The sequence below is a fragment of the Dermacentor albipictus genome, chromosome 2 (genome assembly GCF_038994185.2).
Source record: "Dermacentor albipictus isolate Rhodes 1998 colony chromosome 2, USDA_Dalb.pri_finalv2, whole genome shotgun sequence".
NCBI classification, from domain to species: domain Eukaryota; kingdom Metazoa; phylum Arthropoda; class Arachnida; order Ixodida; family Ixodidae; genus Dermacentor; species Dermacentor albipictus.
This window is the reverse complement of record NC_091822.1, coordinates 202,775,573-202,801,916: the sequence shown is the minus strand read 5'-3', so window position 1 is coordinate 202,801,916 and position 26,344 is coordinate 202,775,573. Positions and strand designations below refer to the sequence as shown.

At 44.1% G+C, this 26,344-nt stretch overlaps 1 protein-coding gene across 1 annotated transcript; it reads left to right on the top strand.

Annotated features, from left to right (window-relative positions):
• Positions 1-26,344, top strand: Septin1 (Septin 1). Its single transcript, XM_065425950.1, has 9 exons — positions 1-143; positions 461-566; positions 648-734; positions 1,005-1,128; positions 1,243-1,495; positions 2,558-2,659; positions 23,164-23,309; positions 23,419-23,529; positions 25,835-26,344. Exons 1-9 carry the CDS (start codon positions 123-125, stop codon positions 25,983-25,985), a joined length of 1,101 nt encoding a protein of 366 aa, XP_065282022.1. The 5' UTR covers positions 1-122; the 3' UTR covers positions 25,986-26,344.

The window sequence follows — 26,344 nt, the reverse complement described above, 5'->3', positions numbered from 1 at the left end:
TCCGGTTCGTGTGACAAGACCAAGATACTTCAAGGGTTTCAAGGTTTCTCCTTCAATAATAGCCATTTGGTTGACGAGAGTTGTATCATCAGCGAGATCCTTCGCTTACCCTAACATCAAGTATGTCGTCGGACACAAAAACGGTAAATGATGAACGCCTTCCATTTTCATATGAAGGCGACTCGGTCGAGTCATCGCTGTTTCCTTTGCCAAGTGATGAAACTGCGTTCGGCAACACGCATTAATTCGTAAATGCGCCATTGTCCTGTTAACATAGACTGTAACTATCTTTCTTGCACCGCGTTGAAATGCATCCTATGTTCTTCGTTTTCCTGCTACGCGTGTTTACATTGACTTACTATTTTGCAAGTCGCCAATATTACCCAGGCAGAATCCTTTGTCACCTCGCTTTCTTTTTCTGGTTTACGAACCGATTTCCTTGCACGTTTCGTACTTCCAGTTCTCCAACCCAGAGACGCCTGGCTACGTCGGTTTTGCGAACCTTCCAAACCAAGTTCACCGGAAGTCTGTAAAAAAAGGATTCGAGTTCACTTTGATGGTTGTCGGTAAGCTTCGAATGTGTTGCTCATCGCTGCTGCTATTTCGTTCGTAATACCAAAGCTTGAATAACATTTTTTTTTTTGTAGGAGAGTCTGGCCTCGGCAAATCTACACTAGTCAACAGCCTTTTCCTAACGGATCTGTACCCTGAAAGGAATGTTCCTGATGCCAGCGGTGAGCATTACCATGCTTGCACAAGCTTAACAGAATCGACAAATCTTTTTGCATGACACGGAAAATGAAAACATTGGTAACCTTAGTAAGAATTGAAGGATGGTAAAGTTTTAAGAACAGAGCCCAACCGTAGACAGCGTTTGTAGCATTGTTAACGCACGAGTCCTCATACACTTAAATGACTGGTCCACGATCATTATGCTCCATTTGACAGTTTGTACGGTTGTGACGATTAACGCTGTCAGTTCTTGTGCCATGTTTTCCATACAGCAAAAGTGAAGCAGACGGTGACCCTTGATGCATCAACTGTTGAAATTGAAGAGCGTGGTGTAAAATTGCGGCTCACAGTAGTGGACACACCAGGTTTTGGAGATGCCATTGACAATACAGACTGGTGAGCATGCCTATTTTTTCCCAGACTGTTCATACTGTTCATTTCCAAGAGTAGAGTATTGACATTCGAACTTGTTTCATAAGAATGTCGGTGTGCCCCCGGTTCTCATTCCAGCTTCAAGTCTATCATTCAGTACATTGAAGACCAATTTGAACGCTTCTTGTGCGACGAGAGTGGACTCAACAGGCGAAACATTACGGACAACCGTGTCCATTGTTGTTTCTACTTCATTTCACCCTTTGGCCATGGTCTGAAGCCATTGGACGTCCAGTTTATGAAGATGCTTCACAATAAGGTCAACATAGTTCCTGTAATTGCCAAAGCAGATGCCTTGACTAAGAAAGAAGTGATGAACCTCAAGAGGAGGGTCAGTATGCCTGTGCCATATAATTCCGACGAGCTCTTGAGTACCATGTCACAAAGATGCAGCGACAGTGCTTTCAGCCTTACTGTACACATGAAATATACATGACAAACTCTAGCTACATAAGTTTCCTCTGAACATAAAATTAATTTTGAGAGCAATCTGACAAATTTTTCTTGCAGCAATTAATATTCAAAACAGCAGATAAAAAAAAAGGGTATCATTTTATTCATCTGCTATTTTTTTTGCCTACAGTGTGTGTGGCTGTACTCTTCTGTTTTCATGCATACAGGTTTTCTCTGATCATGAGCAAAATGAGAACAAAATAAAACCGGGTAAAAGTCTTGAAAAAGACAAGTTCACTTGTCAAAACGTTGGCTCCCACTTTTACCTTGTTCTCGTTTTGCTCATTGTCTTGAATTTCCATCTCCCACTTTCCCAGGTTTTTTCTAGGTGATTTGATTTTAAGCGCATAGGTGTTGCCGCATTAGTTTCTGATGCAAAACAAAGCAACATCAAAGTGACATATTAATGAAATATTGTATGTATATCTGCGAACATTTTGATTCCCCAAAACATAAAGTGGTAGTGGGCACTGGTCATTACTTAATTTTAAAACTGCCTTTGTTAACAGTCTGCAACAGTAGTATTTTAGCCTTGTCTTAAAATGGTGCCTAGAAGTGTTGCCAGAGGTGTCGACAAAGCTATTGGCTCTGTGCTTATTAATGGTGCACTTTAAGAAGAACCAAAGCAGCTTATCATCATACACTGTTATATAAAGGCTGATGCTGATGTGCAAATTATGCATAGTATCATTGTGCATGTACCGCATTCATGAAAAGTTAGAACTTCCCATTATTCTAAGCACCTTTCTGTCTATTGAAAACTGCAGTTCGGAAAGAAAAGGATAAAAGCAACAGATTAACAAATGTGAAGACTTCCATTCTAAACACGTGCCAAGCATTTAGAGGGTCCAAGTTTGGAAAAGAATTAGGTGCTTACAACTTGAATTACTACACTAATAAGTCTTTTGTATGTAATACATACAATTTTGCATGTATTTAGATAATGCACGAGATTCATGAAAATGGAATTCGTCTGTACCCTCTTCCGGACTGCGATTCTGATGAAGATGAAGAATACAAAGAGCAAGTCAAGCAGCTCAAAGTAGGTGATTTCTTTTTATTCACTTCTCAATGCAGCCTTCTGCATTTGAAGCTGCAAGTAAACCGTTTCCTGAACATGTCTTGCATTAGCAGACCTGCCAACCTTAGAATTCGAAAGACACTACAGTGGAGGAGAAAAAGAACCAAAATATTTAAACATACAAAAAATTATTTGATTATTCAATATATAATTTTTATCAAAGGTTCACAGGCTTTGTTCTGTAGGGATGGTGTGCATAGGCACTCGTCACTATATAGTAGCAGCAACAATGAACTGTGCCACAAACAAACAGAAATGTTTATGAAGTTTATTAATGCAATAGTCGCATAACGGCTGTCGAAGATCCAGTTGCCATGATATGTTGGTTCTATCAGTTGCTGCCATGAAGGTGCACCCATGTAATCAATGGGTCCGAGAAATTGAGCAATAAAAATTCACTCACCAGCTGCGTTGGTCTTTTCTTTTTAAGTTTCTTTATCCTTAACTATATACTATGAAAAATTGTAAAATATTCGTGTCACTACAGCATAGTAACCGAGCGCTGAATGTATGGCCTTTTAAGATGAAATCGTAAACATTGACAGATGTGCATTAGGCGTACTGACACAGAAGTTGAATGTTTTGGCCAGTAGCTACTGACCCAGTAGATATAGCATGGAACCCTTTTCTTGTGCACATGATGAATTAAGTAAAACCTATACAGTGGCCAGTCCTTTTTGATTTTGAGGAGTGCCAAGAATGATGCGGCATTGTGGAACACCTTGTTAATGCACTAATCACTGATGATCACAGAAAACATAACAGTGCTTACAGGTCCCGCAAGTAAGCCTATTGGCCAACTGCACCAAAATGTCGGGCCATGCAAAAGCCGAGCTTTAGATAGTGCAGATATAGAGCAACTTCCATGTAAAATCTTTCGTTTGAAATAATGTGAAAGGCTTGCAAAAGTAGATGTTCTGAAATTGAAACTGGACAACTGCTGCCATTACTGCTGACCAGAAGTGATGCTTGACTCGGAATGTGCAGTTCTTTAGCAGAACCTCCGAGGTTAAGTGCTGCATGTGGCTGTCCAGGGCATGGGGGATGAATGGGCAGGCCTAGGTGGAAAGTTTTAAATTTTCCTGTGCGGACCAGATATATATATATATATAGCCTTTAATAACAGTCGCGCTTGAAGAAACTTAGTGTGACCTGGAATAATGGTTCATTGAAGGGACGGCCTTATATGAGTATTTATGAGACCTCATGGTAGGAAACAGTTCAGTTTCCCAACCTCAGTCCTCTTGCACCACCAAGAATCTGGTGTCTCTCGGTGGTACAATCTTCCTCCATGTAATTGCCATATATTTTGCTATCACTAACACTGCTTCACCTTTCTGGCAAAACTGCAGCCTCTCTCTCTGTCTATATTATTATTTTTTTTTTCTGTGAGTCTGAGTACAATTTCTGCCGCACATGACGCTGTCAATTCTGATTTCTAGTGAATCTGGCTTGGCCTCATTTCGGTTACTGAGTGAATTGTACAGGGTGCCCCAACTATCATGCGCCAAACTTTAAAAATAGCTGTTTTGTTACTCCAAAAACCTAGTGCATATTGTTTCCAGTACAGTGGAGTATCCGTCAGTAATTCTTTCGTTACTGGGATTTAATTAGGTAATTGCATTGAATTTAACTCGAGAAGTACGTACTGTCCTAATTATCAAAGTCTCAATGAAGCATTTGTAGGCACCCACAAATGAAATCTGTTATTTTTTCAGCAACGTACTAATTGCATGCAATTTTTTCCAACTGGTAAAAAAAAAAAAACTAAATATGAGAATACCACGTGACTGCGGTCCCACCCGCATCATAAAGCAGCGCCCTCAAATAAGCTGACTGAAAGCAACTGCTTTGCCTGTCGCAAACCCGAAGACAAGCGCGTCACCTAGGTAACGGTACGGAAGGATCACCAACATGAGGTTTCGCACCTTCGCAGCTATTCTTTTCTCTCATTTCTCACACTTAATATCCGTCTCTCAAGGCTGACTGATCAAATTAATAACAAAATACCCTTGATAATGCGGCTGATGCGTCACTCTGGCCATTGCATCGAAAGAGTGCGTGTGCAACTATATTTCGCACCAGAAACTTCCTTCGGACCAAAGCCAAATTAAAGTGACGGTTTTAAAGCGAAGCTTTCTTTGCCTTCGACTTTCCCACTCTGCCGTGGCAGCTGCTGTCGCACACACTGCGTAGGGGGCGGGGGTCACAGCGTGCACATAGATGACAGGCGAGTAAGAGAGGAAAGGCGACTGGAGAAACTTGTTTTCACCCCACCGCTTCCGAGTGTGGTTTTGGCACGTACAGCCCCGTAATCCAATTTGAGTTTAATACTTCTGCCACAATGTGATGTGCCATGCGAGGCAATGACAACGCTCGACCCTCTCAGAGGTTATAAAATATTGCGCACAACAATGCCTCAAAAAAACACCTCTCCCTGTGTATTCTGTGTACTACACAGACAAACAGCAGTGGTGCATGCAAGATAATGTTTAACATCAACTCACAACTCTTGTGTTAGCCTAAACGTTGAAGAAGTGAAGCTTTAGCTGTTAACATCGCCATTAATTACTGTCAAAGCATCCAGCATGGAAAGCTTCGCTTACATATATTCCCTCAGTACGTGGGATCTGCATAATTTTATTTTTCATGAGAGTCTATACATGCTGCAAAAATAGCTTCACGTGGCAAAAAATAAAATAAAAATAAGCGGAACGAGAAGTCGGCCATGTGCGATGAAAAGGCAAAACCAATGCATTTAAAGAAAGTAAATGTACCACTTCTAAATGAGCCGAATTGGCAATCGATACATCTGCACAAAAAAAAAAAAAATTAGATATTAGTGCGCGCGTATTATCTGTGAATTCTTAAGTGCTGCTGAATACTACCTGCCGCCTAGACAACGTGCTCGAATAGGTCCTCTTCTGTAGCTATGCAGTACCGAGTCCGTTTTATCACATCTTTAGTGGCTTTCTTGATGACCGACACTGGAATTTTATGGCAGGCATCCATTATACTTGCCTTGAGCTCATTTGACATCGTCGTCTTGATCATGTAAACACAATCTTTCATATAACCCCAAAGAAAAAAAAATTGAGTGGAGAGAGGTCAGGTGACCTAGCCGGCCAATTTACAGGCCTATGCCTTCAAATCTATTGAGCATGAAAAGTCGCACCCAGCCAGTTTCTTGCTCGGTTGCTGCTGTGTGTGGGTGCCCGATCTTGCTGATACCACAGAAGTGCAAGAAATGACAGCAGGACTTTCCTGAGAAACTCATCCACCAAACCTTCAAGGATTTCGTCCACGTAATGATGTCCAGTCAGTGTGTGATCGAAGAAGGTGGGACAGATTCTAGCACCAGCGTAAATTCCGCACCACACATTGTATGACTACTGGTACTGGTGCCAAGTGTGCTTTACCCAGTGTGAATTGGAGTCGCTCCAACAGTGTGCATTATGCAAATTTACATGGACGTTTCTGAAAAAATTGGTTTCGTGTGTGCACTTGATGTTGTTTAAGAAGTCCCGTGACTCATTGGCTTTTGTGAGGACCCTGTTCGACAAATCTGAACGATTCTGCGGGTACATATTTTCCAAGCAATGGTGCTGGTTAGGGTGGTACGAATGAAAGGCCGAGTAATTTAGAATCCTCCAAACTAATGACTTAGAAATCGGTACCTGCATGGCCAAGTCCCACACCCTAGCATGAGGGTTTGAGGCCATAAATGCTAGAACATCTGTGTATAGGCTAGGACTCGAAAGATGGAGTCCTTCGCCGCTGTTTCTGGAAGCTGCTAGTTTGTCTTTGGTTGTTATAATTTCTGGTGAGCGTTTGGTCTACTGCCACACTTTCGTGACTGATATATCTTTGCGACATTTCTCGTATTGCCATTTGTAGCTCCCAAGCCAAGCATCATGTTATCCTTCTGCTCATTAGAGAAAGACGTGGCAGTTGGGAAGAAACAAAACGCAACTTTATACCTTTGCACTCACGTCAATTCTCTTTTAGGGTGTTAGGCTTGGTGACAAAAAAATAAATAAAAAGATCCGTGCACTTTATGCTAAGACAACAGCTATAACAGCTTGTTTTGAACTAACACAAAGTGCACCGTGTTGCTTCAGACTGGGTGCGGCAGATAAGGCACTAGCTCGATCACAATATTTTTTTTTATTTCCTTTATTTCGTGCTGGTTAACTCGGAGGGAGCGTGTTTGAGAGCGCTGCTTTATTATGCAGCTAGGAGCGCAGTCGCATAGTATTTTTCATATCTTGCGGGGTTTATTTATTAGTCGCAAAAAATTGCTACGTAATTAGTACATCGTTGAAAATATCACACCTGGATGTCCATTGGCTGTGCCTACAAATGCCTCATTAACACTTTGATAGTTATGAAAGTATGTCTCAAGTTAGATAATTAAAGTTACCTAATTAAATCTCAGTAACATAAAGTTACTGCGGGCTACTCCACTGTACTGGGAACAATATGCAATGGGTTTCCTTTGAGTATCGCAATTGCTCTTTTCTTAAGTCTTTGGTGAACGATAGTTATTTGGGACACCATGTATATATTTATGACCTCTGCATGCAAGTGACAATGTTTAATAATAATAATAAATGTAACTTGTTAGAAGAGTTTATTTCACGAGTCATCATTGCTTACTGGGAAGAGAAGCAGTCATCATCATCAGCCTATTTTATGCCCACTGCAGGATGAAGGCCTCTCCCTCCGATCTCCAATTAGCCCTGTACTGCGCCAATCGATTCCACCTTGTGCCTGCAAATTTCTTAAGTTCATCACCCCACCTAGTCTTCTGCCGTCCTTGACTGCATTTCCCTTCTCTTGGCACCCACTCTGTAACCCTAATGGTCCACCAGTTATCTAACCTACACATTACATGACCTGCCCAGTTCCATTTCTTTCTCTTAATGTCAATTAGAATATCAGCTGTGCCCGTTTGCTCTCTGATCTGCACTGCTCTCTTCCCGTCTCTAAACGTTACGCCTATCATTCTTCATTCCATCGCTCTTTGTGTGGTCATTAACTTGTTTTCTAGCTTCTTTGTCAGTCAATCTGCAAGTTTCTGCCGTATGCACTCCAACCCAATTTTATTCTTCTGTAAATTTACTTCTCATGATCAGGATCCCCTGTGAGTAATTGACCTAGGCAAACATATTCCTTTGCAGACTCTAGAGGCTGACTGGCATTGCTGAACTCTTGTTCTCTTGCCAGGCTATTGATCATTATCTTTGTTTTCTGTATATTAATCTTCAACCCCACTCTTATACTCTCTCTGTTAAGGTCCTCAATCATTTGTTGAAACTCGTCCCCAGTGTTGCTGAACAGGAGAATGTCATCTGCAAACCGAAGGTCGCTGAGGTACTCGTCGTTGATCCTTACTCCTAAGCCGTCACAATTTAATAGCTTGAATACTTCTTCCAAACACGCAGTGAATAGCATTGGAGAGATTGTGTCTCCTTGTCTGACCCCTTTCTTCATAGGTATCTTCCTACTTTTCTTGTGTAGAATTAAGGTAGCTGTGGAATCTCTGTAGATATTTTCCACAGTATTTACATAAGTCTCCTGTACTCCTTGATTACGTAATGCCTCTATGACTGCTGGTATTGCTACTGAACCAGATGTCCTTTCGTAATCTGTGAAAGCCATGTAGAGAGACTGATTGTGCTCTGCAGATTTCTTGATTACCTGATTAATTACATAGATGTGATCCATTGTACAGTATCCCTTCCTGAAGCCAGCCTCTTTGCTTGGTTGACTGATGTCACATGTTGACCTTATTCCATTGGGAATTATCCTGGTGAATATTTTATACAATACTGGAAGTTAGCTAATGGGCCTATAATTTTTTTATTCTTTAACGTCTCCCTTTTCGTGGATTAGTATAATGTTGTCATTCTTCCAATTCTCTGGGACCCTTGATGTCAATAGACAGTTCGTATGAAGGGCCGAAAGCTTTTCAAGCATGATGTCTCCTCCATCTTTGATTAAATCAACTGTTATTCCGTCTCCTCCTACCACCTTTCCTTGTTTCATGTCTTCTAAGGCCCTTCTAACTTCATCGCAAGTAGTAGAAGAAGCCTCTAACCTGTTCATTACTAGTTTCAGTGGAGGTATCCTGGCTGTTCTGGGTATTGTACAGGTCAGTATGGAATTCTTCAGCTGCTTTTACTATATCTTCAATATTTCTGATGATATTACCCTGCTTCTAGTGTATACATCTTGGGGCTTGTCCTAAGACAAGTTTCCTTCTGGTTTCATGATGTGTCCATTTATTACTGCTTCCTCAGTCTTACTTAAATTATCATTTTGAATATCCTTTATTTTCTCCTTTGTGATCTGTTTTACAATTCCGTAAATTCTATCTGATCTCTTGAGTTGGGCTGTTTCATTCTTTGTCATTGCTTGGCAATGCACCAAGGCAACTTACTGGTCGCCTTGGTGTGTTGCCTGCCACTTCAATTTCTGTTTCTGAAGGCAGCCTAGTTACGGTTTCATTCATTACCTCTATGTCATCAACATCTCTACGTTCTAAGGCTGCATATTTGTTTGCAAGTACCAGCCTGAATTGGTCCACTTTTATCCTTACTGCGTTTAGGCTGGCCTCTTTTTTCCCGACCAATTTTACTCCTCCTCTCTCCAAATTCAGGTGAATCCTGGACCTCACTAACCTATGATCACTGCACTTTACGCTATCTAGCACTTCTCCATCTTGCACTATGCTGAGATTGGCAGAAAGTGTTAATCAATTTCATTCCTTGTTTCACCATTAGGGCTTTTCCAGGTCCACTTTCTGTTGTTACGCTTTTTGAAGAAGGTGTTCGTTGTTTGTAGCTTATTCCTTTCTGCAAATTCTACCAACATCTCTCCTCTAGTGTTTCTAGAACTGACGCCGTAGTTGCCAATTGCTTGTTCACCAGCCGGCTATTTCCCCACTTTTGCATTGAAGTCGCCCATCACTACAGTATAGTGAGTTTGCACTTTTCTCATGGCTAATTCCACATCTTCATAAGACTGATCTACTTTCATCATCATCATGACTGAAGGTTGGAGCATAGGCTTGTACCACTTTTAATCTATACCTCTTATTAAGTCTTATTATGACTACTGCAGCTCTGTCATTAGCCTGTTATGTCCTTATGTATTAGGAATCCTACTCCGTACAACTTCCTCTCTGGGAGTCCTTTATAGGAGAAGCTGTGGCCGTTAGTCAGCACTGTATAAGCCTAACCAGTACTTTTATCCTCACTGAAACTAATGATATCCTAAACAATGCCTGATAGTTCCTCAGAGTCCTGCTAAGTTTTCCTCCCTTGAGAGATTTCAGGTCTTAAAAGTTGCAAGGGTCAGTTTCCTTTTAAGCAATACTGAAACACACATCATCCATGTGCATTTCACCTGCCGTTGTTAAAAGACTCTGTCGAAGGGGTCACTGAAGTCTATAGGTATTTTGGGGGGAGTCATAAAAGCACGCAAAGCAATTCTAAGCGAGGTGAATATACAGCAACATATTCATTCTCTAGGCATAGGCTATCTATACCTTTAAAAATAATTGTTAATTGGCTGCATCCTCTTTCAAAAATATGAAATTTGTTCTGTGTATATATTTCAATTTATTGTGTATGTGCATGGTGTTTGCAGTGGAAATTTGAAACAATGTTGAAGTGAGAAATTACGTATGAGGCAGCCACTGCTGGTGCTTACAATGCGCTTGTCCTCCTATTGTCAGGATTTGCAGAAGTAAAGCAAAATTATGAGTTAAATGTAGCGCATGTCCGTGCCAACTATGATGCAGTAAGCTATTAGCCGCAAGAAAATTTTAAGGGAGAAGAAACCTCAAATGATGTGGGTGACACAGCTGTGGTAATATCATAAAGAAGCCTACAAACACTGACACCAAGGACAACATAGGGGAAATTACTCGTGCTTAATAAATGAAATAAAGAAACAATAAATTAATGGAAATGAAAGTGAATGAAAAAACAACTTGTGTTTGAAAAACAAGTGTTTGATCACCCACCGTGCAGACTAGACTTGGCTGCCTCTGATTACCATCTCTTTGCTCAGATGAAATGCTGGCTACGAGGAAGGGACTCGGACAATGAGCTGCAGACCAGCGTAAAGAATTGGCTGAAAGCACAGCCGGCTGCCTTGTATTTCTAGGGTATAGGAAAGTTTGTACCACGCTATGACAAATGTCCCAATTCGAGTGGTGACTATGTAGAGAAATAGCTGGAAAGTGTATCTAAATGTTCCAAATAAGACAGTCTTGATTTTCACTGTGGCCTTCGTTTCGCGACCGATCGGATCTTAAAAAAAATAGCCCTTGTATTTAAAAGAATATACCTAAGCTTGCTTCCCAAAGGCTCGCCAGACACTTGGACTGGTACATAGGCACATATGGGACAATTTACTAGCGATTCCTTTATGCGTGCGCATGTTTGAAGAGACCCGTGTGCCTTGCCATCTGACAAAAGAGATGTAAACCACGACTGAAAAAAATAGTCTGCGTGACAGCCTCGTTCAGACACCTAGTCTACCACCGTGGTCCGGGGCACTTTGAAAAATCTTGGAGGCACCATGCTGGGACTTGTATCATATCTGCTCATTGCCAGGTGCACGCGTTTCCTTAGGTGCTATTAAAAGCTGATAACAAAAAAATTAGACGATTGCCAGCACAGCGGCTTCAGTTGTATGTTTATTACCAATTTCGGCAAAGTGAAATTTGATTGCAGTTGGCCTTTAGGCACATCAACCCTTTCTGCATGTTATCCACAATTTACACAACAGTGCAGACTCGCTAAAAGATTGGGCTTGAGTGCTTGCCTACTGGATTGCAATCTGTGCTCTCTGAACACAATCAAAACTTGCCTATGCAATGAAGTGCTATGGTTTGAATTTGGCCATGCACACAGTCCTTAAAGTTGCATTAAAACATGCTTTAGGTTCCCTTATTTATAAATCATTGAAGGTCTGTTGCTACAGAGGAACCGTTGTGTCAGTACTCCTTTAAATTGAGGGATAACTAACGGGCTATAATATGGCCTGCATGTAAGCGTATGGAGGTTACTTGAACAATATGGAGCATGGTAGTGCCAACTCAATTTTGCAGCTGCTTTCTTTTTTACATCTGTTTGTGCAGTCTATTTTTCTCTTCTCAGTCATCACATTGTCAGTGGGTCAGATGGATTTAGACCTGGTACATTATACAGGTGCTACTTTCTTCTTGTGAGGGCACAAAACTGTTAGGTTTGGAGGACCTTGCAGTCTTTTGCACTTTACTGTTCAAACACCTTACAATTATAGGAAAATGGGCAGCCACAGACAATCTGTGTGAAAATGAGTGCCATAGCAATTTGGTGGTGATGTTGCAGTTCATTCTGGCCACACCTGTATTATTGGGCTTACTATAGACAACCACAGCACTGCGTGGGGGCACTGTGGTGCCAGTCATGAACATTACTTACAGCAAAATATTTACAATGGCCAGAAGTGTGCAGCACGTGGTCCTCTGTTTTGCTGCACAGTCGAAGCATGATTTTCTGCACATGCTGGGATTTGCGCATAAACATTATGGCAACGGTTTGCCACAAATGCTTCATGTCGAAGGACATCTACACCATCTGATCTTAATCAAGCTCAAACAATTATTTTATCCATTCAAACGTCATGAAAGCGCAACTAGCACTGCACCGTTACGTCAATGGCATGGAGCAAGTCGTGAAATAAAGCAAATAAAAATTTTTGTCGAGACACTAAGACTGCTTATGTGTGGAAATGCAAAAGCATTACACCATTTGTAGAACTCGGAATCTCATGACCATGCTCATTTTATAGACTCATGACATGGCATCATTTCCTCCCCATTGGCTGTGCCATCACGTGCCCAATGACGCACGCTCTAGGCCATACCTTTAGTCGGTGGCTGCGACGTGATGTGTGCGATGCCACATGCACTAGGCACACCTTTAGTCAACCAGAACTGTGGAGCTGCCATGGCGTTGGGGAAGCGTGCTCCTCTCGCACCCCCGAGGCCTGAGTTCAGTTCACACACAAACCGAAATATAATGGGGCGTTAAGTGTTCGTGCAAAGGAAATGTGCATCTGTGTCAAGCTATTTTTTCGACCCCAGCTCTTAGGCACCCGTTCCTACGGCGAGCAGCAGCGTAACTGAGCAAATGCGGAGCGCAGCGGGGGGATGAAAGGCGTGAGGAGGAAAGCGGTGGAGTAGGGTATAGCAAAATCTTGAGAAGAAAAGCGTAGTGTGGTGATGGTGGCTATGAGATGGCAGCAGTGCATTGTCTGGGAGGTCTGTCTGCAGCAGCTGCTGTGAATCACGTCCACGTGATCTCCAGATTAGCGAGGCAGTTGCACCACACTTCGCTCTGTTTGCAACGTGCTGCACGAGACGGATTGTCTGCACCAGCCAATATATTTTGAAATGAAAACACGTATATTGCTGCACTCAAATTTCACACTAGGGAGTATAGTAATTGTCGGTGAATTGCTCTCTTTGGATTTTTGTGCCTGCACTGTCTCAGCCAATTTAACATGCCTCTAGGGTAAAATATGTTCTGATACAGTAATTTTCCACGCAGATAATCGTTAGGATCAGGTCAGTTCTATTTTTTAAGGTTTTTAATTTTATTTAGCAATTTCACGAGTGAATGTTTCCATCTAGCATCCATGGCATTTGTTGCCTCGATGAAGACGAGTCCCATAGATCAAAGGCTGGCTCGAGAGTCATCTCTTCAACCGCTGTTGATCTTTTCACGTGAAATGAACAATGAAGTGGCCACGTGCTATTCAATCTTGACTGGTCGGCACAGATGCGCCTGAGAACTGAGGTGACCTCAACAGCGATCCTTTTAGCAGTAGCATCCGTCTTGGCGGAGCTTAGGGCATACTGGATGCATTGAACACACATCATCTCCTGTCAAAAACACCTATTTCCAGCCTGCCCTAGGAACATATTGTTACAGGGATGTTGGGAGTATAGAAGATTGTATTTACGATATATATACAAAATGAGTCAGAGTAGTTAAGACGGCTGACCACCAACAACATATAGCAGCCAGCGTCCCGCGATCTTTTTTTCTTCTTCCTCTCTTCTTTAATCCTTCCGTAACAGGACCCCCGGATGATGAAGCACCATCTCGGCGCATGGTTGGCGAAGAATTGCGAGCAAAGTATGGCTTGAGCCGCGAAATGTGGACGACGTCAACAGGCGTCGGACTTGAGGATGCATGAAACTGTGGCGGCAAAATCTCGTAATTTACGTTGTTAACTTGACGTAGGACTTCATAAGGCCCTGTGCAGCGAGAGAGAAGCTTCTGGGAAAGGCCAACCCAATGACATGGTGACCAAAGAAGCACCCAAGCACCTGGGGCGAACTGAACATTGCAATGGCACTGGTCGTAGCGCTCTTTTTGCAGATGCTGCGAGGCTAATAAATGAGATCGGACAATTTGACGCCCCATGTCAGTGCGATCAATGACTTCACGAGCGTACTCAGTTGCAACACGTAGCACAGAAGGGAAGATGGCGTCAAACGGCAATGTGGGGTGCGAGACCATACAAAAGATAAAAAGGTGCATACCCTGTGGTGTCATGTCGGGACGAGTTATATGCGAACGTCACATAGGCCAGTGTGGCATCCCAGTTGCGGTGATCGTTGGAGGCATACATTGACAGCATCGCGGTGATTGTTTGATTGAGACGATCCGTAAGACCGTAAGACAGGTTGTCCATTTGTAGCCTTACAGAAGAGAGTCCATCATTCGTTCAAATGTTGCAGGAGCATTGCATAGGCCAAAGGGCACAACGTTGAACTGCTATAAGCCATCCGGCGTGATGCAAGCCGTCTTCTCGAGGTTAATTTCATCAACTGAAATATGCCAGTCGCCGGATCGAAGATCGATGGACGAGAAGTATTTAGCTCCATGCAAGCAGTCCAAGGTGTCATCGATGTGTGGTAGTGGGTAGATGTCCTTTCGCGTGATCTTGTTTAGGTGGTGATAATCGATGCAAAAACGCCAAGTACCGTCTTTCTTTTTCACAAGGATGACAGGCGAAGCCCAAGGACTGGCTGATGGCTCGGTGACCCGTGTGCGGAGCATTTTGGCCACTTCTGATTGGATGACTTGACGTTCAGCATGCGATACATGATAGGGATGCGACGAATAGGATTCGTGTCTCCAGTGTTTATACGGTGCTGAACAACAGATGTTTGGCCTAAAGACCTGTCGCCGAAATCAAAGATGTCACTGTACAATTCAAGCAGGAGATGCATGTCCGTGGCCTGTGCAGAGGTGAGGTCAGGTGAAATCATTTTCACGAAGCCATCCGTTAAGGAACCAGAGCTGTGTAAGTTGTAATTGGTGCTAATAAACCACTCTCAGCATTCAGACTCTCAATGTCAAAATTCAGAACCAATAGAAACTGGCTGAGAACATGCTGACAGGAATCACTTGACGGCACAGGCTAAAATTCTGAAGCGGTAGAATGATGTTGTTATTAGTAACCATGACCAGCATATGTGGAACAGCAACGTTCCGGTTCAAAAGCACGCAGATGATGGGGCGAAGCACATATTCACCGTCAGGAACCTATGACTGGGCGGTCAAAGTGACTTAACTGCCTCGGGTGACAGATGCACATCGTGAAGCGAGCACAAGTGCGGTAGGGCGGTGCTTGGACCGTCCACGTGTTGAGGCAGTTCTAACTGAAGAACGACGGTCGTGCAGTCGATGAGAGCAGAATAAATGGATAAAAAGTCCAATCCAAAGATAACGTAGTGAGGGCAGTTGTTGATCACAGTAAAGAGAACAGAAGTAGGGCGGCCGCCTATATTTAAGCGCACCACTGTCGGCCACAGGAAGCACTCAGCCAGCGGCGAGGACTTTTTTAAACATCTACATAGGCTAGCATTCATCAGATACGTGGGCTTGAGTGTCGACGAGTACTTGGACCAGATACGCCATTATTTTAACGTCAATTACACTTCTCCTTGTGGGCACAGACAGAAGATTTGCTGCAGTAGTAAGCAATGCAGCAATATTCAAGCAATAATGGTAGCTCATAATGTCTGATTACGGTATATAACCGATTCTAACGAGCACTTCATTTTTTCCCAGGAAAATGGGTCGAAAATTCAATCGGATACAAAACCAAAACCACGTTAGTGGCATTCGTAAGGTTTACAGTGCAACAAAAGTGGGTTGCGGCAAAGCTTACTTAAAAAACACTGAGGCAAAGCTGAAGAGTCTGTCGAATTCAATAAGATGCTCATATACGGATGTGGGAACCATGCAGGTAAAATTTTGGGGGGGATTTTTCACTTAGGAGCGACGCAATCGTTGGTTAAAATTGCGCTGTAGCTCCGCCCCCCGTCGAGCACCGCGCGCTGCTGCTGACGATGTGAGCGGAGACCAAAAACTGCGGCGTAGTGACGTCAGCACTGGTGTTCCGGTCCTTCGCTGTCTCCGCAACAGTGCCTGACCAGGCTTATTTCTGCGTGCATGCCATCCTAATCTGCTTCGCTCGACCCTACATTCCTTTGTTTGTGTGTATATAGGAGTGGTAGTTGACATGCGCAGCATCAATTGAACTTGTAGGCCGATCATGCCGGCGTTCTGTGCAGCCTACGCTTGCACGAACACTAGCGGCTGCAACGATGTTCCGATGTTCCATTAGTTCCTGCAAGACAAGAAGCTTTCAGCTAAGTGGGAGGCTGCTGTGAAGCGAAACAACTTCAAGCGCTCAAGAACAACAGTGTTGTGCTCTAACCACTTCCGTGACGATTACTACCGGAGTTTATCAATAACGCGTGCTTTGGGTTCTCCTTCATGTTAGTACGCTGAACCGATGGTGCATGTTTATCTCCCACCCTTGACGCAGGTTTCATCGCCAAGCGCCGCGAATTTTCAGTTCTCACGTGTGTTGTGAAACAGCCTGCATGCAGCTACCATAACGCAGTGCAAGCGTAAAGTTTGCCTGTGTTGGAAAGCCTGCTCACGCCAGGACGCTGCGCTCCCCTTTCTCTCGCACACATAAAGAAACCGATCATCTCACATAGCCGACAGAATTCGCCGGTTACGAGTACCATACGGATGGCGCGCTGATGAAAGTTCTATACTAGTACGTGCTACAACAGCCGGTAAACTTCTCCCGCGTTTAAACCGTCTGTGTAGATTGCCGACAGCTTTGGGGCAGCGCACAAATGCCGAAGATCGCATCACCGCTTACGTTCTACGAGGAGGCAAGCAGGAACAGAACACCACAGTTGTTTGCCCGGAAACATACTCACTGGGACACTGAATGCAGCTTAGCAAAAAACATACTCGCCAAAGAACATTTCCAACACAAGGAGATGCTAACACTTCGCCTTCGTTCTCGTGGAAAGTAGTGCTTGCACCAGCATTTTTTGCTTCTTGGAGAGGCCGGCTCTTCGCAATCGGCTCGTACATGTAGGGAGTAAAGTATAAACCCCTTACAAGTGATCTTGCACGCGACAGCGACAGCGCGACAAGCGAGGTGATTGCTGTCGCGTTCACTCGTCGCCTGCAAGCTGAACTCCACGCCAGTGACGGCTTTGCGGTCATGAGGGCAGCAATATACGCGCCGAACTAGTGTGACGCATGCTTTATCAATTTAAGTTTATGTATTTTACTGAAAAAGGAGCATAAAATATTTCTGAAGGTCTTGCACTAAGTTCTTATTCTTATTCAATAGTTTGCTCGTTCTGTGCGACAAACAGTAGTATTTGAGTTATGTACAGGCTCGTCCACTCTTAGGGTGAACACGGCTCACCGTGGCCGCGCTCCGCGGGGCGCCAGTGCGTCCGGCGCAGCGGCGCATCGAAGCGAAACGGCGCATGCGCACACGGACCTCGGGGAGGCGCCTCGCGTTGTCTGCTACAGCGCTGGAGCGCGCCGCTCTGGCTTTGCTGTAAAGTACGCTTCGCTAGACCTAGGTGACTGAGTGACCGAGGCGGCGTGGCGGGAAGGCGCACTTCACTTACTGGAGCATTTTCCAGCTGGTTCGGTCTACAGCTTGTGAACAGCCTGCTTAATCAATATACATTAACAGAAACAAGCTTATCACCACATAAATCACTTAGCATGTTTTTAATAAGTGATGAGGGTAAAAATACAGTCATTTCTTCGCGCTATTTATTAGGCTGGTGCCATTTTATTTGACTCTCACAGCACTTGATGTAGTGCATACCGAGAAACCTATTAGGTGCGCTCTTCTTCGTTGGAGTCATCATGTGATGAGCCTAGCGCGCCATTTCGAGCATGTCTTGATGCTAGAACAAATGTGCTTAATTGACCTAAAAAAGCGACCGAAACCCGCAATAAATTCTACAGAAAGTTAGAAAACGATTGTTCAATCATGCATCACCATGTTTGCCATTGATTTTACCATTAAGGAGGGCAATAATATTACTTCGACAGCAACTAAGAAGTGACATCCGCTACTTCGCGAAAGACACCAGAGGTGTTTCCATTAAACGCATTTCTATCGACTTGCATGATGAATTGCATTTTGTTCGGTTGTCGGTTGCCGGGGCACTTCGGCGACAAAAACGCTGTAACAGTGGGCTTCTTCGATTTTCGGAGTTCTGGTAGCCCGCTGGCAGCCAGACGGCAGCCAGCTAGTTCCGGTTCTGACAGGAAGTCACGTGGGCTGGGATCCCAAGACAACCCGAACATGCCCGAAGTTTGCAAAATCGAACGCCGGTACAGCTGGCCAAATGTAAACATGCTACCAGCACGGCAGCGCCCGGCGAGGCCGGCACGCGCTCGGCGTAGTCGGCCCAATTATGCGTTGCCAGCTTGAAAATATATAGTCGCATTCAGGTATACGATCACTTTCGTGCGACTCGGCGCAGGACGCGTACTCGGCCAACCTCGCCTTGCGCAGCGCAACAGATGGCCTCCGACGCGGCGGATGACAAAACGCGAAATCGTGATTGTATACTCGAAAGCAATGGCTGGAGGATCCCTGCTCGCAGCGATCACGTCGACCATCGGCGACATTGATGAGTTAGCGTTGTGTCATCACAAGACATAAAAAAGCAGGTTATCGGGTACGTCTCATACGCTTAAGATTTCGCGCCGACCTGCTTGGGCTTCGATTTCAGAAAGTTTGTTGCGGCTGATGGTGCTTCTCATTTGAGGAGCTGGGGACGCGGCTGGCGCGTCAAAATGCACGTCGCCTGTGACCAGCGAAATGTTCCACACGCAAAACAACATTGGTCGCAATCACGAGAGCAATAAGCCATGCAATGTACGTGTGTCTAAATGTAGCGAGTGCAATTAGTGTGTTCTCAGATCAACGGCCTGCAGCTCAAATACATATCGGTTTCGAGCTGCCACCTATAAGCATACGACGGAGAGACGGAGCGAACACGGGCTAGTTGCAAAGCCTTCGCTAACTGCAAAGGAGAGATATACATACGCGAGATATGTCAAAAGGAACGCCACCAGAGAAATACGAACCCAAAATGTACCGCAATGTGTGAATGAGCGTCTACAACTTGCGTGGAACACGATGCAGATAACATGCACGCATGAGAGCGCGGCGCGCTGTTTACCGCCGCGAAGAAGCAATCAGGGGACACACACACACAAAAGCTTCAAACGATTCACCACGGCTCGTATCACACCGCTTCGCGATGCGGAGCGGAGCGTTAGCACCTAAAAACATAACGCTAGAAGTAAGGAAATCCGAAGATGACCGTAGACAGTTGGCTGAGCGAGGTAAATTAAGTCCTCAAGCGCCCGCGTTGCAATCCGTGAAGTCCCCGTAAAGATGGCGGCGAGCGCCCATCGCCTCTTTTAGTCGTCTGCTAGCCAGAGAACTTCCAGAGAGCAGCCAGACCAAAATCGTCCTGGCAGGTTCTGGCAGCCCGCGGGTAGCCAGAACCGTCCAGCGCGAGCAAAACGAACGCCCAGCGGAAGTGCGTATCGCGGTGGGCGGAGCAACTCGAGAAAAACGAAGACGCTCTGGCTGGCTCTGGCAGCCCGCGGGTAGCCAGAAGTGGAAAATCGAAGAAGCCCAGTGCAGGATTTTATTTCCCCGGTGCACTTTCGGAAACTGGCCATGTCACGGGTACCGGAAAAAGAAAGATGACGCATTGTAGATCTGTGCCTACAAAACTATTCTCAACGCGTTATATCGTACAGTGGACTCTCGTTAAACGGAACCTCAAGGGACCGGGAAAACATGTTCCGTTTATCAGGAGTTTCGTTTAGAGAGAGAATGTTCAAGATTTCGCAATCCGTTCCGGACTGCTTGGTCCCGACGAGGCAGGCGTGCGCGCAATTGGCAGTCTCCGCTGAAGCGGATCTCAGATGCAAAATCTAGGTATTAAAGAGGACGGTACGCTATGGGCACAAACTTTATTGCACAAAAGCGGTAAGCAATGAACTTTTTTTCAGAGCACTACTAAAATTTAAAAAAAAAATCTCAGTAGTCCACTTATTCCGCGGAGATCAGTGGGAACTGCGATTTATTGGCTTGTTATAAAGGACTTTATGTTTGCTTGTTTGAGCTCTCGCAACCGTTTTCTTTGAATGGCACCACTCATACTAGACAGGCTGCTCAAAAACAGTTCAGAACCTTCTTCTCGTTGGAAGAAACTCTTCAGCATTTGGACTGCCGGTTCCGCCTGCGCAGGTGTCACCACAGGATCAGAGTCGGCAGTCTCGTGTTCGACTTCTTCATAGTCGTCTTCGCTTTCATCGGGGGGGACAGACATCAGCTACAATGCTGATGTCTGCTACAACACTTGGCGACGAAATGTCGCAGACGACGCTAAACAGAGGATGTAAGGCTGAAGCCCAACAACAGCAAGCGCACCGTGACAGAGAGCAAGCGATGCGGTTACAGTGTGCGAGAAAGAAGGGGAGACAGTGATGCGTACCACGATGGGGCTCTGCGTGAACGTCAAGTTGTGGTTTCGAGTCTATTTTCGGTTCCGTTTATGCGGTGGTCTGAAAATTCGAGTTCCGATTAACGGGATTTTTTTTACATTGCCTTAATACAAAACCAACCAACTGCGAGGCGTTTGTTCCGTTTAAGCGTTGATTCCGTTTAACCGATTTCCGTTTATCGAGATTCTACTGTAGATGACAAAAAGGCCACTGAAAACTGTGAATCGAATTGTCCAGGCTTACAAAAAGGATGGAAGAATTGCGGATGCTCCCCGTAAAGCCAGGCAAACAGTGACCACTGAAGCTGAATACATGATCATTGTTGCGGCGGCTGCTGCAAACCCGACCTTTATAGCTCGGGAAATTAAGAACAGCCTCTGGCTGGGTGACGTCTCTGACACGACTATCAAGCGTCGCCTCTACGCCCCAGTCTAATAAAGAGCGCGAAAAAATGACTGTATTTTTACCCTCATCCTTTATAAAAACATGCTAAGTGATTTATGTGGTGATAAGCTTGTTTCTGTTAATGTATATTGATTAAGCAGGCTGTTCACAAGCTGTAGACCGAACCAGCTGGAAAATGCTCCAGTAAGTGAAGTGCGCCTTCCCGCCACGCCGCCTCGGTCGCTCAGTCACCTGGGTCTAGCGAAGTGTACTTTACAGCAAAGCCAGAGCGGCGCGCTCCAGCGCTGTAGCAGACGACGCGAAGCGCCTCCCCGAGGTCCGTGTGCGCCTGCGCCGCTTCGCTTCGATGCGCCGCCGCGCTGGACGCACTGGCGCCCCGCGGAGCGCGGCCACGGTGAGCCGTGTTCACCCTAAGAGTGGACGAGCCTGTACATCCAGTTCCGGCTTCGCACTGTTGGCTCATAGCACTTCCAGGCGATGAGCGACGAGTTCTAGATTTCTAGAAACGAGCGATTGAGCGACAACACGGAGCGATCTGTTCAAGCAACGGCCCGTTTTGTCACTCGAAGCCGTCGCCCGTCACCGTCGCGCGCAAAATTGCTCTCGTGGAGTTTGGACTTGACACCGAACTCCAGAGAAATGCAAGCTCTCGAAATTTTACATGACCGTTTCAGCAAAACAGCACCAAACTACCTTGCACCGTGCTTCGTGTGCAGCGGCAGCAGTCGGTCCGGACAAACACCATTGTTGACGTCACGAGGCGCCTGACTAATGACAAGTGGAAACGAGGCGCGCGAGCTGGGCGTGTCTGCTGCTGCACTTTTCGTCGAAATAAAATATGTTTGCGCTTTCTTTCGCTCAATTTCGATGCGATATTCAAATTCAGAGGGTTGAAAACCACGACGTACTGCTCTTCGCTAATTTTTTTTGGAAAAGCTTTCAGCTTTCCTTTAAGGAAATGGGTTGCCATTGTGCAACACATAATAGATAGACTTTTGCCCATTTTTCATGCTAAAAAAGAGTGCACATTATTTTTATACTTGTGTTAGTATATTTATTGTCATTTCTATGTAAGTTCTCTACTTCGGACACATGGAAAACGGGTATTTTTCATTCGGGGAATCGGGCAAATACTGCCAAATAAATTGGTGGCGTGTTTTGGCATTTTATCTGTACCTTGTTTAAGTAGACCAATTTCATTAGCCCCGTCAGGGTTGAATTAACAGAAGGCAGCTGTATTAAATAAGGCTGCAGACAACGCGTCTTGCTTTGCATAACAAGGTGGTGTACTTTTCAATATGCTTAATGTTACAGTGCCTTTAACACAAGCAGTGAGCAAAACTCATGGGTTGATATTGTCGCAGCACTGCGCGACTGAGGCAGAGAAAGAAGAAGTAGGGTGTGCGCGCATGATCTCGGGGTACTCTGCGCCGGCTGGATCTAGCCTGTAGCTTCCATCTCGGACCTCGTTTCACCCTGTAAATAAACATCATTCGTAACATCTATATTTAACAATAATATAACAATAATAATATATAACAATAATAATATATAATATAATAAGTAACAATATATTTGTTCAGAATAACAGAGGCCACTTTGCTCGGTTGCATTGTATGTCGGCAAAGTCTGTCATGTGCCAGAGTGCAGCCTCACCAGGTTTATGTTGCACTTCATACCGAATGTTTTGGTGTATCTCTCTGTTTGTATAATACTGTATTTTTCAGTAAACTCAACTCCCACTTGAAAATCATGGGCTGGATTGGTCAGTGTGCGAGCTAGACATAGGTGAAAATGAGCATTTCGTGTCAACAAGGTCCACAAACGTTGATTATGGGAACAGCAGAAAACACTTAAAGAAGGTGCTGCCCAGCCTTATTTTTAGATTGTATGTTTTGGTTTTTGCTAGCATTCCTTATGCACCTTCAGGAGTAAGGGCTTTTAAAGCAGTATGGTGGAGTCGGTGAGCACAGTTGTAATAACTTGCACAAGCTATACACACAAAACAAGGCAGTCAAATTCCTAGTCATATTCCAAGTGTGAAATCTGCACAAGAGCCAATTCCTCACATTACATTGCTTCCTGTGTTTTTTCTGCTTTTAGGAGTCTGTACCTTTTGCAGTTAGTTCCTCTGTGCAGTTGATAGAAGTCAAAGGCCGAAAAGTCAGAGGACGTCTTTACCCTTGGGGTGTTGTAGAAGTGGAGAACCCAGAACACGGAGATTTTATCAAGCTCAGGACCATGCTTATGTACGTTGGAGCGTGATCCTCACCTATTCCCAGCTCTATGCATGCCCTTTGCAAACTGGCACTTGTTGATGGATTAAAGCTTTCACCTACCTGTGCCTCCTCTTAACAGAACGCACATGCAAGACTTGCAGGAAGTGACACAGGAACTTCACTATGAGAACTACCGCTCAGAACGCTTGGCTGGTAAGGCTCCTCCAGCAACAGCCAAGAAGCCCACAGTGTGCGTATCCCCATTTATTCTAGCCAACTGTCACCGTTTACTGGTTCTAATCCTTGTATTCAGTAACGCACCTTAACTTGAAGCCACCTTTAGTCAAGTCCAGCTCAGGGTAACGCCTGATGTGCTCTAGAAAACATGAGCATATTAGGGACATTCACATCAGGCGCTATCTTGAGCCGAACTTGACAAAGTCTAGCAGTGGCGCATTTCTGAATATGAGGGTATGCTCCTAGACAGATATGATACTTTAGCTTGGATTCTGATTTCGTAAGCAGAATTGTAGAAATTTCTAATGGAAGTGAACATACGAAGGAACTTGCACCGCAGCATCCATTCACATAAGCAAACCGGTGTACAAAAATATTCCATAGCTTGTGAAACAGTTGACGTTTCGAAGTAAACATGCAAATGGGGATCATGTTGTGTGCCATTTTTAACCTTTCATAAGCTGATGAATTTCTGCTGAGGCAGGATATGGTGTCTAAGTGATTTTCTGTTCTCACTTCACATTGGGTACACCTTTTTATTTCAGTTTCCATATTGTGACATGCGGCCCATGTCATCAGTCAAGCTTGCATTCTTGCTCATCTTCCTTGTAGAAAAAAAGCCACCTTCTTCTTTCTTTAAGACTTTGCTCTAAAAACTATGCTAATGTACTGCTATCTAGGTGGCAAGTCAATGGTCAAAAGTTTATAGCTTGAGCCATGTCACCGATTTTTTTTTACTTTGGCTTTGCTGTTGAATGGCACTCGAAAGTCTAACCAAATTGGCTTGTCAATGAAAGTGAAGGTATGAGTGGGAATATTCATGGTCACAAAAATTCAGATAGTGTGTACACAGTTTCTCTTCAGTATTGATCAAGATATTGAATAGTTCATAAATTTCAGCTGCTTCTGACTTTCCACTAGGACAGGGCTAACAGTCGGAGAAAGCATTTCATGCTTAAGAACTGAACATATTAATTTATAAAGTGGAGCTGCACACAAAAATTTTTGAATCTGCTTATCTAGATGATCACTCTAAAATGTATTTTTTCACTTGTTGCTGTTGCCAGCATGTTACAATATCTTGTGGTGTCATGATCAACACTGGTTCAACAAGGGATGCCTAGAGCCAATGTTTTGTCAGATAAGAGAACTTACTTCAACCTGATGAAGACAAGTTCCCTTCTCAAAATGTTGGCCGAGGCTTGAGACATCCCTCGATTGACTGCTGTTTGTCACTTCGTGTATTATTGTAACACTGCAGTTATTTTTGTGATAAGAACTGTGAACAGCTCGGTGTAAGCTTCCAGTGAATGGAAGTTGTTATACAACAATTATCCTAAGAAATTGGGAGTAGACAAGGGCAAGGGTGCACCTCCATCAGCTTCTGAAACCTGACTGCAGATACCTGGAGTACCTGAAAGAAAAAAAATCAATTTTGTTGGCAGAACTTAGGTTGCCACTAAATATAATCATTTTAGTTTTGGATTGAGTTGGGTGAAAAAACAGATCCAGTCTATACAGTGCAAAGGACGGGACAAGCAAGAACACAAACAGCTACTTCGTCAACTACTTTTATTGTGTGCTGCGCATGTAATGTAAATATAAGTGGTACGTATTAGTATTTATCGATAGGTGTTACTGAACCACACAATGGCTTCGTTACATTAGCTTAGCTTGATAGCATCGGCAAAAATGGAGATGCTTGCATCCACGGAGGTTTGTGTTTGATTTGAACTGTTGTGTCTGAATGCCTCTCCCCCCCAAAAAAACTATCATTATATTAGTGCATATGAACTGTTGAAACTTGTGGTTCACAGCAGTCCATGCTAGCACCAGTGGAACTGCCATCCATCTCCTGTTTCGCATTCCATGGAAATGATGCATTAGTGATATATGTGGTACACGAACACCCAAAATTGTAATTTCCTTATCTGGAAAAATTGCAAGTTGGATCAGAGTGATTAGCAGCAGAATAAGCATTTTGAACTATCCACCTATGAGCTTACGTGGACATCGAAGGCAAAACTGCTTGTGCGCGAAAGCTCCCGCACTGCGAGAAATGGTGATGTGCGTCCACGTGCCTCACTATTTTCCCCTTGGTAGAAATGGTTTCGTATTTTTGTGAGGCAGCCAGAGCACCGATATTTGTCTGGAGAAGATATCTGTGCTTGCACCGCGCTTCAGCACTTCAGTGTCCCACACCACCTGTGCATACTTAGGAGTGTGCTGGCAAACGTACATGTAGCTTAGACTTAACAGCTTCTTGCTCTTTCATCATCTGAAGTCTCACAGGAATCTTTTCTTTCTGTTCTGAACAGACTTGCATCTGATGAGAAGCTTTCAGAGAAAGACAGAATTCTACAGGAGAAAGAAGCTGAGCTCAAGAGAATGCAGGAGATGCTGAAAAAAATGCAGGAACAAATGCAGCAAGGAACAACAAATGGCACAGAGCACCAGACCAAAGTCTAGGCAGTGGTCATGTGCCACTCTTGCATTTCTATACATGCTGATGCACTGAAACGTTTTGTATTTACTGCCTGTTTATAGGGATTGCTCCATCTGCCAAAATTGGGAGCTGCATGCCCCTCTCTGAGTGCCAGTTTGTCACTGTTGCAACCAACGTGCATCTTTGAAGAGAAAAAAGAAAGAAAACCTCTCAGGCTATTGTATTACATGAGTGCCTTGTTCTTTTATAGATGCCAACCAGGATGTACCACTATATATGTTATATTTTACCATATTTGCTTTTTTTTATAAACCTTTTACAGTCTTGTTTTGAATTCCTGAAGGCGAGATTTTTGTATGAATAAATGGTGTTCGTAACACTT